At 45.2% G+C, this 16,951-nt stretch overlaps 1 protein-coding gene across 1 annotated transcript in view; it reads left to right on the top strand.

The window, feature by feature from the left end:
* Positions 1–16,951, top strand: part of T265_13828 (hypothetical protein) — a gene marked incomplete at both ends in the record, with an annotated part of 94,150 nt that overhangs the window by 50,627 nt on the left and 26,572 nt on the right. Inside the window, 6 exons of the mRNA XM_009170709.1 lie at positions 256–450; positions 812–1,006; positions 1,046–1,177; positions 7,802–8,165; positions 9,434–9,621; positions 13,365–13,528. Of these exons, the coding sequence (XP_009168973.1) occupies positions 256–450; positions 812–1,006; positions 1,046–1,177; positions 7,802–8,165; positions 9,434–9,621; positions 13,365–13,528 (1,238 nt within the window). The remainder of the gene's footprint in view (positions 1–255; positions 451–811; positions 1,007–1,045; positions 1,178–7,801; positions 8,166–9,433; positions 9,622–13,364; positions 13,529–16,951) is intronic.

Below are 16,951 nucleotides of genomic sequence, written 5' to 3'. Positions count from 1 at the left end.
CTCGAACCCAACCTCCGCCTCTCGACTTCCCCTGTCTAGGCTTGGGCAATCTGGCAGTATTGGAGCCCTCATGCTTCCTTCGGGTGGCATGGCAGCTAGGCTTCGAAAGGGTGTTACAGCTGAATGATTCTTATTCGGTGCTTAAATTGTTCATCGGTAAACGGTTTTGCTATTCAATCGTTAAATCTTTTCCGACCAATCGGTACCTCGTAGCACCTTTAATTTTTTTCGGAAAACTTCCCCTCTTTTACCCAGCCTTCAGCTCCACCCAAGTCCTCGGCCTCTTGCGCCTTTTCCGTTGATATGTCCTCCACTTCCTCCGTCGAACCGAAACCAGAAACCGACAGAGCTCCAACTCCCCATACCGTTCAATCGTCCAAAGAAGAACCGGCTCCCAAAGGGCCGGAAAATACGTTGTTCTTCATTGCATTTGATGAGCCGGATCCGCAGGTATATTTTGGTCTCATTCCATTTGCGTCTTGTTTTTTTGCGGGTGTTGGATACCTCATATTTTGTTGTGATTCTAGATTGCCTTCTGGTTGATCATGCACCCTGCTGATGCTGACGATTGCCGATGTGCTGGACTGACTACACACTCCATAGGTTTTTTTCCCTTGGGTCGTAGACATACAGTCAATCAATGGCTAAACTTATTGAACTAAATGGACACCGGTTGATATTAAGCTACAGAGAATGTAACGTATATGTCTCTCCTGTTGGTTCTCAAGTTTATCACCCACTTATCCATAAAATCTTATGTTTGTGTCAAGACATACTACTCAGTGGGTCCTCCATTTCCACTCTGCTTCAGCGCATGCAACGTAAATGCGACCAATTGGAGGCTCGTCGAGCTGCTGAGAAGGCCTTGGTCGCACAGCAGCTGCAGACTCGTCGCAGTCAGGAACGTGAGGTAAAATTGGCCATAGAGCAAGCACAACAGGAGCGGAAGGCGAACGAACGAGAAAAACGAGAGGCAATTTTGCAGGCTTACAAGGAGAAACGAGATGTGAGTTTTAGCTATATTCGGTGATCAAGTTTCATTCAGTTTCTTCCGGCGTTGGTTTCCGTTAAGGTGCTCGCTTGGGTCCCATTCATGTGGGCTAAAGTTTACGTGATCCTCAGGCCGTCATGTCATAAACCGTACCTTTCAGAAGACGTTGGGTATTATGCTGGTGCCGTAAGTACTTCAAGCTGATAAAAGCCAAAATCACCTTCAAAATCCATAGTTATCCCTCCAATATCACCGCCAGTGGTGAAACCTCCATGGACTGATAAAGCTATTGAGACTAAGTTTCAGAGTGAATAGTAACGTAGGTTGTCGCCAGTTCTGGAGGAGCGCTTCACACATATGAGGCGTAAAACAGGCTACTTCAAGTACCAGGAGATCATCTACTTTGCCCTAACTTAGATAGACTTGCCACTCAACAGCACCTGCATACTCTAAGTAAGATGTTCCCTAACTTTGTAGCTCGTCACAACCTTCTAGAAGTTCATGATGAAAGTGAACAGAGGTGATTATATAAGGGAACCTTGCGACCCCCCACCAGAGGCAAAAAAGATGGCGAAGTTTAGCCTTCAGTCCGCTTGCGTTTAGGCACTCTGGATTGAGATTGAAAATAACCCCTGTATCCACCTGTTGAATGGACGGTAAACAGGAATTGAAAGGTCAAATCTTCATTCCCTAAAGTCACTGTTGCGAAAAAACCAAGCGGGGGATTTCATAAACTCTTTGTTTTGTGGCACTAACGAAGAACCCTGTCAGGATGCTTCATGACTGGGCTTTATTCATAATGTGGTGTGTACCCTTATCATTCGCGAACATAAACTGTATTGCTATTCTAACTTTGAACATTTCGCGGTGCGGTATGTGCAGTTACCTCTAACCTCATCATTAAGATCCGACCTCACTGGTGCATAATCGCTACGTGGACGTCTCAACGCCCCCACATATACGACCAGCTTCTTGTCGTTGAATATTATGTTTATGAGGGGAGTATTGAAGGCCGGATGACGTCACAGCCACGTGGGAAAAAGCGGGTATGACTATCGTAAAATACTCACAGCGTGTCTTGCATGTGTGCGCCAACACTCAGGAGTGTGGGATTCCCTTTCATTCTCTTTCACCTGTTTTCCTTCCTAAGACTCTTCGACGTTTACAAAATGACTCAGTGTGAAGTTTATGCGGCTTTAGGAGCGCGAAAAGTTTCGGGTTTTTGTTAAGACACCAGCTTGACGCTGGGTCATCTTGGAATTTCTAGTCAACCGTTTTCTCTCGAGAAAGAAAAACCCAAGACGTGTCAACATGAGGGGGCTATAAATTTATCTGTTACAACGGACCACCGGGACATCTAATAGCAAAGCCTGTTTGCGCTCTGTCGTGTATGGAACCATCAAAATATGCCGCCGTAGCCTAGCATAAACCTGAGGGACATATAGCTGAGTATGAATAGATTGGAATGCTGTAACTGGCTTCTCAAAGCCTTAGATCATCCTTTCTTCCTTCTCAACTTTTCGCCATGGGTTGCTGATTTTACTTACAGGACGAACTCTTGTTTGAAAATGTCCCAGTCTCCTCATAGTGCCAACAAATTTCAAGTTCCTGAGCGAAACCTTCATTCTGGGAAGTCTTCCATCGAGGAACCATATGATGTGCGTCACGTATTTGTGGGATAAGTGGTTCTATAGCCTGTGCGAGTTAATCGCACTGCTAATCAACCATTCCTAACCTAGTCGGGGGTCATGGGTTCGAATCACCTTGGCGATTCTTCAGATGCGCACTGCCGACAATAAAACAATGCAGTAATTCTCGGCTTCTTGACATGAATTGAGTTCATTGGCAGAGCGAACTCTCGACTGAAAACCCTTTCATTTGTTAGTTGAAGGCGAATCGTTTAGTTTTTTTAACGACCGGGAGAAAGAATGAACTTGGCGTTAAGTGTGTGACGTTCTTGCGCTGTGTAAGCTACTGCGTGATTCACTGAATACAGGCGACCGATCCAATCGCCATTATTGATGAAGTAATCTATCCCTTCGTTGCTGTCATTCTTTATTAGTTACCATGAGGATGCATTCAGTCATACAACTTTTAAAGCCTGAGAACATCATAACCGAGAGATTCAGCTGGGTTCCAGGTGATTCTCTCGAAAAAAAAACAAATTAGTTTGAAAATGAGTGTATATTCGCTAATTTCGTGCAATTCGGTTTCAAGTAGAACATAAGGTTGACGGAAACCCGGGGACTGCGCCTACCTGATGAGCCACAAAAAAGGCGAAACCGGTCGTGGGCCGTCGACGGATTTTCAGCAACCTTGAGTAGTACACTACAAAAACTTCAAAGCCGTTATGCATTCACAATCATATGAGTGTTTTTATGCTCCAGCGATGGAGGGTGAGAACGTTTTTTTCGGTGAGTATCTTAAAGTATGTTTTACCTTGCACCACACTTGCCCCTGTTTTTTTTCAAAAAATCGCTCAGTTTACACCGTAGCAGTAACCAGCGTGTTACCATTCCGTGGCGTTATGAAGACCATTCCAAGTCAATCACGCGTTCGTCCAGTCGAGCTGTTGTTTTCACTTTTTTTCCTGTGATGCGTTTTGCTCTAACTTTTATGCACCGTGCACAGCCAGTTTTCGAAATTCCTTGTATCCCTAATGATTGTGGAGCAGTCATCATATTGCATCAAATTTTCTACGATATGGTCAGAGCGAATGTGTTCTTTCTCCTCAAGGGCAGCCTGTATCCCCAGGGCTAGCCTGTGAACATGTGGGTGGGGGTCGGTTATCCGTCCCAAATTCACTGTCTTTCCACACTTATATAAGAATATGTCGATTATCATGGACTTTATTCATTTTTACATTTTTGCTGAACTATGTCGGTCGCTGTCGTCACGAGAAGTATCGCTGCCTTAAGCGAAACCTACAGGAGTCTCACGTTATTCGTTACACTAAGCGCGTGTTTCGATAGCTGTGCTTTCATTTATATTTATTCTCTATTTCTTTATTATTACTGCTAGTATCTGATCGTTAAACCATTTTACTTTGCCTTCATCTTATTGTGAAAAATTGACTTCGGTTGTTGTGTTTTACTGTGCAATATGTATTCCATCCCAACCACCCCACCGCTCAACATGTCATCCTAACACTAGCCGTTCTGAAACTTGGAGCTTACGCCATTGGCAGAAACGAATTTTTGTGAGCGTCGGTATACAGACCAAAATGATTGTAGACCAGCAGTGTTCTGAGTGGGGTGAGTGGTGCCGGCCACCAGGCACTCTGGTTGGATGATGTGGTCTTCAACGGTTTGTTTATCGAATATGGGAAATCAGTTGGGTGTACCGGTGACTTTTAAATTACCTCCCGCTGCCCACCAACACCGGAGGCGTTCGGTTTTACACCGGGTTACCCATGCACTTCGCATGTGGTGCTGCTTACGATGCACAGGGACGATGTAGCAGACAAGTCGGACTTTCAGATACCACGTGCTTCGCCAGTAATTAACAGGAATACTGATGCAATTGGTATCTACGCCCAAACAAGCCTATCACTTAATCATCCATCATAACTCGATACAAACAGACCTTTTCTCAGGTCCCTACTCAGTCGTCACAACGGCTGTTGATGCGCGGTCATTGATACCATATTGTTGTTAACTGCTTCTTGGGTTGCGAAATCTGTGTGGTGAATATTACACTTGCAGTTACTTACAGCATCTTACATCGTTAGGTCTGCAGCTGTTATCCCCCTCTTCCAATAGACCATTCTAATAGCCGAATCCGGACATATTTTATCCTAGTTGTCTCCACATTCGGATAATATGACTGTAAAGCTCGTTTGATAAGTTTGTAGATCGGTCGCTACTCACCTCAGATTTTGCGCAGCAACCTTGTTTAGTATGTTTGTACTACACTTGTTTGCTCGTAAGAATCGGGAACTGTGGGGTATTCGTTGACGCCAAACCCCTACTTCGCTTTCGCCACTCGGTTGCCAAGATCTCCAGTCTGACAAGGGGAAATCACATGACTGTTTACAGAAGATGCGCTCACAATAATATAGGACTATGTGTTGTATCTTGCTGGACGGTAGTGCGACTCTGAGTCGGTCCCTTGGCTTCCTGCTCCGCCCGCTTTGGTATATCAAAAGGCACGGTTCCTCTATACAGCCCATTATGGAGACAAAGGTAAATCACTGCAGCTGTATTAATAGGGCAATCACAGAGTGTTCCACAAGGTCGTGCTAAAATCTCCGTGAGGGGGTGAGAAGCGTCGAGTCACAGGTGCTTGATCCGGATTGGCTGGCATTCTGACCAATCAAGGCACGCCTTCGTTTGGTCCGTATCCTGCACGTGACATCCGTGCAAATGATGTGATGTTCGGTTATTAGGGACGGCTGGTCTCCGCACTATGTTAAGCCCCACCGTACCCAGTTCACGAATTTCAACAGAGCATAACAGGTTCAGTTTTGGTTTGTCATACTCACTGGTAGTTGTAGTTCTGTGCCAGGTGCGGCATATACTGATGGGTTAGCTTCAATTTCCATTTGATCTACAGCTTCCGAATGCAGTTGACGTTGCGAAATGACCACTTTTTTGCGATTTTACGGCATTTTTGTCCGCAGTACGGTTCATTCATTGTAGTTTCGCAAGGATTTCCAAATGTTTCGTGGTTCCCATTAGACTGTCCAGCGTTCGTGTTTCCATCGTCTTTTACATGAGCTTTGTGTCACTTAATCGTGACCCCATGAAATTCAATCCACTTCGCTTCTCCGATACCCTACACTCTAACCGCTCATCAGACATTGGTTTACGCATTTGTGTGAGTCGGTGGCAAATGCCCAACCTGCGTGAACGAAGCATTCCGTTCTGAGGAGGCATCAAGTGGACGTAACTGCTCTGCATCAGCACCAGCATCACTACCTCTGTCAATCTTATGGAGGGTTGCATAAATAAGTAGATAAATAAATCCGCGTTGCTAATTGTTCTTTTCGCACTAATCTCCATAGAATCTTTATTTTGGCTGAGTACAAGGTGGTTGATCATGCCCTAGTTACGTCCGTTGGTCCGGAAACTCCACATGGTGAGGGATAATATGGAAACTTCGTCCGTAACCTTGTTCATCGCATCCATAGTATCAGGTTAGAATGTAGTCACTACTCAGTAAAACAAATACAGTTCCTTGTTAAGGTGGTCTTTGATTTCGAAGTAGTTTGCTGAACACTGGGTGCACTCATTATCGATTTTTTCTCGACTAATCCCAAAGATTTCTCAATCAACTCTGTGGGACTTTCTCAGGTCCTTACCATTTTTTCATCCAGACAGGATTATGTGTCATAGGCGCTTCCCATATCTTTCGGTAACTCTTCTGTGAAATGTTTCTCCACTGCTTTCTCAGCTTTTTTCCTGCATTTAATTATATTTCAGTCGTGTTTCAATCAGCCAAGACCTTGTATCCCTATCACTCATCTGAACACCGAGCGACAACGATATAATTAGCGAATTCCGAATATTTTGTGCAACTTTCTTCTGATGAAAGTATGGTGGATGTGAAGCTCAACTGCTTGCCATATCTGACTTGCCGCTGGCTATTTTTCCGTATTCAATCAACCATCTGGTTGATTGAGCACGTCAACCAATTGTGACATTCGTTCGTTGTTTCTAGATTCTTGTTCGATTGACCTTATTCTATGAAGCCTGTGGTTCGCACGGTCCTTCTTCTCTCTCTGTTCATTTATTCTTGGTTAGTCCGTACCAAGGTTGGAGGATATGGGGCTCGAGTTCCTCTCTTTTTTGAGCTCATTAGCGGTGCGTATTCTTGGCCCTGTCTGGATTTGAACCCTGAACATTTGACATGCCAGGCGACCTTGTTACCAATACTTTCCTCATGCACTCCGGAAGCACCTGATTTATCACATTCGAACAGGCAAGGACTGTTCGGATGACAATTTTTTCACATATGTGGATGTAAATGTCATGCCGGTCTCTTTTTTCGGGTCCAACTGGTGGCATTTCCCGGGCGATAGTTTTTGGCGTTCCACTGCCACTGATACTATAAGACCACCTCGCTACCAGGCAGTAAAAGCTGCTGGTTGTGTTTGGGGAAGCCTGCTGCTGTTTACAGGCTTAGTCTATTTTTATCGGCCTGCCTAGCGCTAAATGTTATTAGAGTCGAACTGCAAAGAAGTCACCTGGGGATTTTGATCAGACTAACGCTGGATCTGCTCAACTACATTGGACACAGTTATTTTCTTAGTTCTCACTTCTCCATGTGAAATTTCACATGCTTTCTCGTCCGTGAACTCGAGGCCTTTCGGTGCTGCGCCAGTGACCACCAGCATAAGTTCTGGACGAATTCAACGGGCATACCAGTCTCCTAGGCTGGTTCCCGTTTACTTGACTCGATCTGATTTCCTATTGGAAGTCTACACTGTTCTACTAAAATTATCTTCTTTTGAGAGCTGTATGAGCTTATTGACAGGACGTTGCTTAGACCAGGAAATGTGATTTACACACTTCCAGACAGTGTTTCGTCCAACTGGCAGAAACCAGATGAATTGGGTAGTTATTGACAATCGTTTATCATTCTGCACCGCTTTTTTAAAGTTTGTGCATACGCACTAGTCCCCAAACAACGCACCAACTACCGCTGTTTTCGGTCGATTGCACTGAAAGGACTGTTTTGGATGAACAACACGCCGCTTCCGAGTGTTTCTACCGTTTTCTTCCGAATGCCGCGTTGAGGGAGTGTGTCGCCCTTGCTTACACCAAGCCGATTGGCATCAATAAACTATACTTTTAAATCTTTTTGTAGACGGATTCCAACAGTCCGCGACCATCAGAACTTTATCCTGTCAGGCCCGGTTCTGCCGCGTTGTCTCGCTCCGAGGCTAATATTGCTGCATCCCCCAGAGATCGTCGGGCCGGTTCCCAGTCAGTTGCCCCGAACAAGCGTGGTCCCAGACAACCTTCCAGAAACACACGTCCTGCTAATCCTTCGGATCGACGTAAATCGTTAACCAAGTCCTCAACATCTCTACACTCCTCTTCTGCCGCCCTTCGTGGCAATGCGGACGGAGAGGCTGTGGAGACCAGCGATGGAGATATTGAATCTGATGAGACACAGAAAAAAGGCCGTACAAATGGTTCACGATTACCTTCGGGATTGAGTCTTTCGTGTAAGTCTACTTCACTTCGTACTTTTAGTCATCCCTCCACTGACGCACCTGGTATCCACTAATGGATCTGCACCGCTCCTTTTCAGCTAACTCTCTACAACTCGCCCTGGTTTATTGAAACTTAAATTGAGTACTTTGAGGTCGATCGCTGAAGATTCTATGTGTTTCAGTGAATGGGACAGGAGTGACATCTGTGGCACAGAATGTCCGTTCCCGTCGATTACTATTGTCGAATCACTTCCCTATTTCTACTTCTATTCTTTGAATTCCTACACCGATCGGTGTAGGAATCCGACTCTGAGCCTCCATTTTGTCGGTCGTGTGCCGCGATATCCGACTCACCATGGCCGCCGGCTGAAATCGCGCGTGTGGTCATCCAGTTATGATCGTAACGATCAAGATCAAGTAATCTTTGTGGACCCGTTCGTTGGGCGTCAGATTTGGTGTTTCCGATCGTATTCGGGCATAAACCGCGCATCTGCCCCCCCCCCCGTATGCAAACAAAGCTTCTAGCTTCGAGCACATTGCACATTTGGCACTGACTTTCCACAATTAATGCAAAGTTATTGACACTTCTGAATTCTATTTTCCTCTTCAAAATGGCATTACTGCTAGCTTTGATCGCCCGTATATCCAGCATAACAAAGAAAGCACTCTTTCTAGGTGGAATTTCGGGTTTCCTACTACTCACTAGTCCATCTTTTTCTGCGCACGACGTTTTCGGTCGGGGCGCTGATTGCTCCACATATAACACCCTTTTCTTTCCTATCCAGTTCATTCCCTCTTCGCTCATATTGACGTAAAATTACCATTGACGTGCATCCTAACCTAGAGTGATTGGAGGCCTGGTGCAATCCAGAACTCTTTTTCAACCCATGCAAAAACGAAACAAATTCCATTGCGTAAAACTAGATACGTGCTCCAGGAATTTGCCATTCAATCGGTCTTGTCGGCAGTCCACCCAAATTTAAAGGTTCAGATCACTGGTTGTTGTGATCGGTTTGCGGATCTTGTCAGCTAGTTCGCAGATCGAGCAGACACTGACCATTTCTCAAGTTATGGTGAAATGTTTCTAAGCCTCCTACAAAGTTCGTCCTGAGGATCTAATGTCATTTGGACAATGCCACCTGACTAATTAGGCCTACTAAGCCAAACCTGGAGGTACAAAATCCTCATAATCCTCAGGCGTTTTTTCCTCTTTCCATATTCACAACTTCCCCTTCATCAACCCAATCAACCCACTGGAATTACTGTTTTGATTCTTCCAGCTCTCCATCGCTTAGGCTGTACTGATTCCCCATCCAGTGGACCCGGACTGCAAGTACCGAGTTCCACTCAGCCAAAGCTATTTGTCAAGCCCAAAGCCAAATCAAATCGAATGGTTATTGTGAATGCAATCGGGCATGCCTGTTTGGCTGGCGCTGTAAACGAACCGATGAAACAGGCCACGCTCAAGGTCAGTTCAAAAGATCGTTTCTTTCCGTTTGAAATTTCGCATCTCTATAGTGACGCCTTTCCGCCCATATTTTAGAACGAGGAACCAAGTGACCTGAATTAACACGATCCTTTAAGGGTCTTCAAACTGAAGAGCTGCTAGTTTACCTCTTTCTCGCAGAACCACAGTAGCGTACCCCACCGATGCTATCGTCGATGGATGCTTACGTAACACATATTTGGATATCCGGAGAGTACTGCGAAGACCTGTTTTTACACTGATTGTACTTCTTACTTAATTAAGGTGTTCCATTTTTTCGGTTGAAAATTGAATTTAGCACCTTGACCCTCAAAATACCGTTCCCTCGGGCGTGGATATTTACCCCTCAGTTGTTCACCCAATAGAATGAGCTTATAATGCACAGTACGACCTCTACCACTGGCAATCGTGTGAGATCATGCGAACGCCACGTGCTTCTGGGGAATCGGTACAGTTTATGAACATGTGATTAGTATCGTTTTTCACAGCGGACGGAACATGCTTGTGTTGTTTCTACTGATCAACTCTTGTTGGATGTTTCCGCTGATCATCCGCATGAAGCGTCACAGACTCCGTAATGAGGAAAAGAGTAATATTCGAGGATAGAAATCACGGTTGTCTACTTATTGTCCCTATTTCATGCTTCACACAAACCCGTGTTGGAGATGGCGAGATGGTTTAAGTGGATAGAGCACGAATTTACTGACCGGAAGGTCCTTGGTTCGAACCCAACCCCTGCCTTTCGACTTCCTCTGTCTAGGCTTGGACAACCTGACAATATCCCAGCCCTCGTGCTTCGTTTGGATAGCATGGCAGTTAGGCAGTTAGGGGCAAATCAAGCCAGTGGTTCCCAGCTGAGGAGTGAGTTCCTCCTGGAAGAGGAATGCCAATATCTTAGCCATAGTGGCCTGAAGAATGTGGCAGTTATTCACAAAAATTTCACAACAGTAAATCTAAGCCGACTTTTGCCGCCATTCTAGTATGTGCAGAAAAACACGGAGATGAGTTGCAACGATTAGTTGACCAAGTGTGGTCGGCGGACAATTTGGGCATTCCGTGTCCACTCGGCTCGTACTCTCTTCCATTCTGTGACTTTTCATTGGTGCACCAGGCCATTTACCATCAATGACCGTTTTCACTCGTCGACGGTGGTTACCTTAACTCTAGCTTTTCCTCGTACAACCGCCCACGCTCAGCTCAGTCTGATCGGATTTTTCCGGTTGGCGACACATCTCGGCGCTAGTTGTTGTACTTTGAGACACAGACCATTCTGTGGCCGGCCAGACGGCAGCCTGTCAGAGGATGATGAATATTCCTCAAATAGTTCGCATCCTAGTTGACTCTCACATACTATTAAAACAGACAGACAGACGCTTCTGTGTAGAAGCTGGTGCTACGTGGCCAGGACAACAGCAACCAAATAAACAAATTAATTCAGACGTTTCTGAGTGTGATCTTTGCTGATGGTAATGAGCATTAGGCTGTTTTGTTATAACAACACTGCAAAGGATTCCTCTAAGCTTCCCAGTTTGTAGTAAGTGGTTGGTACCAGACCAGTCTGAAGCGCGATTCGACACGCGGCTCTGACTGTTGTAATCCGTGACCTGACTGTGCAGTACATCCAAGTGAGTTTTGTCTCTGCTTTGTGCTTCACCTCGAACCACTCTCATCATTCAAGTTTATTTAAGAGTCGTAATTATGATGCTGCTCCAAACACAGACGGCTCAGTGGTTATAGTGCGGATTTACTGATCGGGAGGTCCGTGGTTCGAATCCGATCGCTGCCTCTCGACATCCCCTGTCTAGGCATGGACAACCTGACAGTATGTCAGCCTCGTACTCGGGTGGCATACAACCAAGCAACGAATGGGTGTTACAAGTGAACGATTGTTAGTATTTATTATTAAACGCAGATGCAAAGGAGCAAGTTAGTGGTTATAAATTTCATCCCATCAGCGTCTTCTTACGTCTGAAAAAATGTGCCAAGCTGATAACCGTAAGGGTCGGACGAGTGATCTGCTGTTTTCTCTTTCTCTACAACATCCCACCTGATGTCATCGTAAAGAGAGTAGTAATCATTGAAGGATTCGCTCTTCCTAGGAGCTCAAACTCAAGTACACATCAGGACGGTTTGAGCGAGTGATTCAGATAAACTTCATACAGATTTCTGACATGCTATTTTCTTCGGCTGCATGTGGGGTCCTGTGATATGTTTTCATCTCCATAGCACAAGACTACACTATACTCGTGTAGTCTCCAGTTGACCTTCAGGTTGAACCGATTGTTGCTGGACTCTTATGAGTACACCGAATGACTAATTCACCTCTAGAACAGACACGGTGTCAAAGAAACCACTTTTGTCATCCTTCCAGACAGTCTTTACAGAGGAAACGACTTTCTTTCTATTTCGTCCTCCGAGGAGGCTAGTTTAAAGTTGTGTTTTTTAAAAGAACATAATCGCACATTCCCTCACCCAAGAGGCCACGACGAGGGATTGGTCGAGAGCGTCCCGTTCCGTGCGTTGTCCTCCTTTGCGAAGGGCTTTACTACCGGAATAAGGTCAGAGGGACCAACTGAGAGTTGTCTGTTACGACTCGCCTGTCTCAAAGGTCGCTCTAAAGAGGGCCCGCCTATCTGAAAAAAAAGAGTAACTGGATGTTAGGTTTTATATTATCGCGTGCACACCTATTCTTTCAAAACAAAGCACTGTGTACAGTTCACTAGAAATTCTACTTTTTGGTATTCCTTGACTTGCAAATCGGGCTACTTTTGTACATTTGCATTTGACTTTCTTAAAGTGATAATTTTCATGCACATAGGTGGATTATTATTGTAAAGGACATGTATAGTATTATCATACTAGCTTCCATGTATGGCAATCAAAGTTGGTTGATGAAGCGTGTTTTCCCCCAGAGGGACCACGCCCTAGTTGAAGCTATTACTCTGTCGCGGTTTATCGGGCTTCTGTGTTGCGATGATCCGGCGGACTGTACTAAAGGTTCAACCATGCCAGATACACCAATGGGGAGTAGCCCGACGAAGAACAGCGAATCCCCGTTCTTCAAATAACCGTCTTACGAGGCAGTTAGGAGGTAAAGTCGTACTGTGTCCTTTTCGATAGGAGTGTAAAGGCAATAAGGCGTTTCCCCGAGGGAGGACGGGTGAGAAAAGGTCAGCCCCGAAAATCCCACAAACTCTGATTACCCTACCGCCGACGCATTATTCAAGTACTTTTAAAACAAAAGAGTCCGGCGTTCAAAGGGCACCTGCTGTGCGTAGCTGTATATGGAGTGAAACAGTACGACCTTACCCCCGGCGTCCTCGGGCCAGGCCGGCTCCCTGTAGCCAAGTAGTTCAAACCATTGAGTCACTGGCACACTGTCCCCTCGACTGAGGACGGAATGTTTGCAAGCTAACTGTCATTCTCGGCGAACAGATCAACAACTATCTGAACAACCGCTAGAGGACATTCGGTTTGATGATTAGTTCCGTTGCCTTTCTGCTATGCTATAACCAGTGCACCACATGTTAACTTCAAGTACTGAGGAGCTTCGGTTGACTGATGGAAGTGCCGACGTGACTTACTACTATTTAGCTAGAAAAAACTGCCATAGATCACGGAATGTGATTGCGTCCTTTTTGACTGAACTTCGGTTGTTTGGAATGTACGATAAAAAAAGTCTTCGGACGACTTATCCTTCCTTTGTTTCGTGGCATTTCTTTCAGGAGTTGGCTGCCACTGAAGGTACCCATTTCATGATCCTATTCCGTGACTCACGGTGTCAATACCGTGCTGTGTACTCCTTTGACCTTGAATTGGAAGAACTACGATTGATATGTGGCACAGGTCCGCGGCGAATCACCCACGAAATGGCCAATCGGTTTTTCAAGTGAGTGAATGATACTGCCCGTCCTGGTCATGTGATTTTTTTTCAATCGATTTCGCAGAAGTTCACATGTAATGCACTTGTTGCATCGAGCAGCTGTTTTTTACCGGACAGCTAATTCCAATTACCTTGGTTTTGTCAAAAAAGCTGCGATAAGATCTCCTATATTGAACGAGTAAAAAAACACCATATGGTGACTTCAGAAACCTATACGATGAAGTCCGAGAATTGAGCTTGTTCATGTGACGGATCCACATTTCGTTGTATACGCCAAGCGACTGGCTACATCGCACTTTCGAACATCTTTTACTTGACATAGTTATGGCTTATCTCTTTGTAGGATAATTCTGAATGTGTTTTGAAGAGAACCCCTTGTATTTTTGCGGATCATCCCTTTCCGCGGGTCTCTGAGTTTGTCTTCATTTTTTACACTCTTGTACCGAATTTGTGGAAACTCCAAGTGCTTGTGCATAAGCAGGTGAGTAGTACAAAAGAATTCAGATACAAAAATTCCCCTCCTAACAGCACCTGATACATGCGCCATTAGTAATACAGTCCTGGCTGCAATTGCCAAACGAGCGCCTCCGATTTTCTCCACGATTCTCATGAAAGATCTGGTGATCAGTGTGCCAATGATAATTGCATCTTCTCTGTACTGTGAACGTTTTGTTTCGACCTAACGAAGGTCTCTGTCTGATACTGACTGATAATCAAGCGGTTCAGAGTGGTGATTTGCGACATGGCTCAGTGGTTAGAGCGCGAATTAGCTGACCGGAAAGTCCGTGGTTCGAACCCGACCTCTGCCTCTCGACTTCCCCTGTCTAGGCTTGGGCAACCTGGTAATATCCCGGCCTTTGTGCTTCGTCCAGGTAGCATGGTAGCTAGGCCTCGAAAGGATGTTACAGCTGAACGATTATTGTATTTATTAGTGATGTGCGAGGTGTCAGAAGCAGAGACCGCTCTGACTGGAAGTTGATCTGGCAGTGCACTCAAAAAATACGGGCAAATGCACGCAGCCCGTAATGTCCATAGGCTAGACTAAATTGTTTTCGGTAGTTCCGTTGAGGTTCACTGTGGTAATTACATTGTTTAGGTAAATCATAGTTGGTGACCCTGGCCAGTTTCTTTCTTTCCTGTCGAGCGCATTCAATTGTTCAAAATATTGTTGCCGTCGGCAACTTCAGAAGTCGTGACTCTGGTTTCCCGCAAGTTCGTCCAGGCAGTTTAGAACATTCTGTGAGTAGTAAATCATGTTAAAGAACATGAGTCGGCTTGTGAGATTCACATTGGATGCCCTTTTAGACAGTTTAGATTGCTTAGAACCTATATATGAGATATGCGACCGGTGAAGACGGGAAATTCTCGATGGGTCGATTTACAGGACGCATGGGTAGATTCACAAAACAAGAATGAGCTGCTAACAAGCACGACAAAAGCACCGATTCGGATGATGTGCTCTTCCGGCACCCCAAATAAATAAAAGACAATGAACCCGAATTCGCTGAATTTATAGACGTTTTCAGGGGAGGCGCGACATTTTGAAGTATGGTGTGTATGGGAGTCCGTTTGGTCAAGCTGTTGAGTTGGAACAATGGGATAAGCGATTTCTTGAAATGAGACTTCTCTCAGTGTCCAGAGGCCAGCTGTCCCTGATAAACGAACATCACATCATTTGGACGAGTGTGTCACGTGCAGGACACGAACCAAACGAAGGCGTGCCCTGATTGGCCGGAATGCCAGCCAATCCGGATTGATCATCATTGACTCGACGCTTCTCGCCCCCTCACGGGGACTCTAGCACGACCTTGTGGGACATTCTGTGATTGCCCTATAAATACAGTTGTCCTGTGTAGGGCTACCGTGCCTTTTAATATACCATAGTGGGTGGAGCAGGAAGCCAAGGGACCGATACAGAGTTACACTACCGATCGGCAAACCACAACTCACAGTATCTGGGGTTACGCAAGTTTTTCCTTTAACTTTGGAGTTCTGAAAGTGGGGCCGGAGAACAACTATGGCGTTTGGAACGAAGAATACTTCCTTCATTTTTGTTTAGTTCAATACTGGTTAGGTGTTTGCAATAATCACACCTCTTTTGCGTTTTGGAACATTTATATTCCGTCCACTGATATTTATTGCGGTTCTAAAACCACGAAAGAACGAAGTATTAAGTCAGTTGAGCCTAACTGGGTTGTCTTTCTAACCAGTGACACTAGCGTTGAATGGATTCTGTTTGTTTTCTGCAGTCTAACTAGTTTTACTTGAATTTGTCATTCTTCTGATCACTTCTGTCTAACAAATCATGCCAAACTTCCCCAGGTACAACAGTGGCGGTAAGCACTTCACAGAGATCACTTCAACTAATCACCTGAGCCCTGTGGTCGATGCTATTACGATTCACGAGGCGTTGTGGAGCAAATCCAATGGACAGGCGGCTGCGTTAAACCTTCTCTCCGGGAGATCCTAATGCTCTGTATTTCTTTCAACTTGGTTCGATCCATCTGACTGTGATAGATGTCCTGTTAATCAGTTCGGAATTCTACGACTATTGTCCACGGGAAGTGCCGCCGGCGATAAAATCCAGCTACCGGTTCATCGTCTTCGCCCATTCTTCATTTCATTCCTTAGATCTTTCCTGGCAAGAACCATCGCCAGTCTCCCTCGCATCTCTGACCCGTTGATAATCTTCCATGCTTAAACGCTCCCCTAGTAAACAGCTGTGTAAAACATCGGCAAACCACAACTCACAGTATCTGGGGTTACGCAAGTTTTTCCTTTAACTTTGGAGTTCTGAAAGTGGGGCCGGAGAACAACTATGGCGTTTGGAACGAAGAATACTTCCTTCATTTTTGTTTAGTTCAATACTGGTTAGGTGTTTGCAATAATCACACCTCTTTTGCGTTTTGGAACATTTATATTCCGTCCACTGATATTTATTGCGGTTCTAAAACCACGAAAGAACGAAGTATTAAGTCAGTTGAGCCTAACTGGGTTGTCTTTCTAACCAGTGACACTAGCGTTGAATGGATTCTGTTTGTTTTCTGCAGTCTAACTAGTTTTACTTGAATTTGTCATTCTTCTGATCACTTCTGTCTAACAAATCATGCCAAACTTCCCCAGGTACAACAGTGGCGGTAAGCACTTCACAGAGATCACTTCAACTAATCACCTGAGCCCTGTGGTCGATGCTATTACGATTCACGAGGCGTTGTGGAGCAAATCCAATGGACAGGCGGCTGCGTTAAACCTTCTCTCCGGGAGATCCTAATGCTCTGTATTTCTTTCAACTTGGTTCGATCCATCTGACTGTGATAGATGTCCTGTTAATCAGTTCGGAATTCTACGACTATTGTCCACGGGAAGTGCCGCCGGCGATAAAATCCAGCTACCGGTTCATCGTCTTCGCCCATTCTTCATTTCATTCCT

Source organism: Opisthorchis viverrini (genome assembly GCF_000715545.1).
Source record: "Opisthorchis viverrini unplaced genomic scaffold opera_v5_109, whole genome shotgun sequence".
Taxonomy (NCBI): Eukaryota; Metazoa; Platyhelminthes; class Trematoda; order Opisthorchiida; family Opisthorchiidae; genus Opisthorchis; species Opisthorchis viverrini.
Note: the sequence above shows the minus strand (reverse complement) of the source record. Positions and strands in the feature narration are given on the sequence as shown.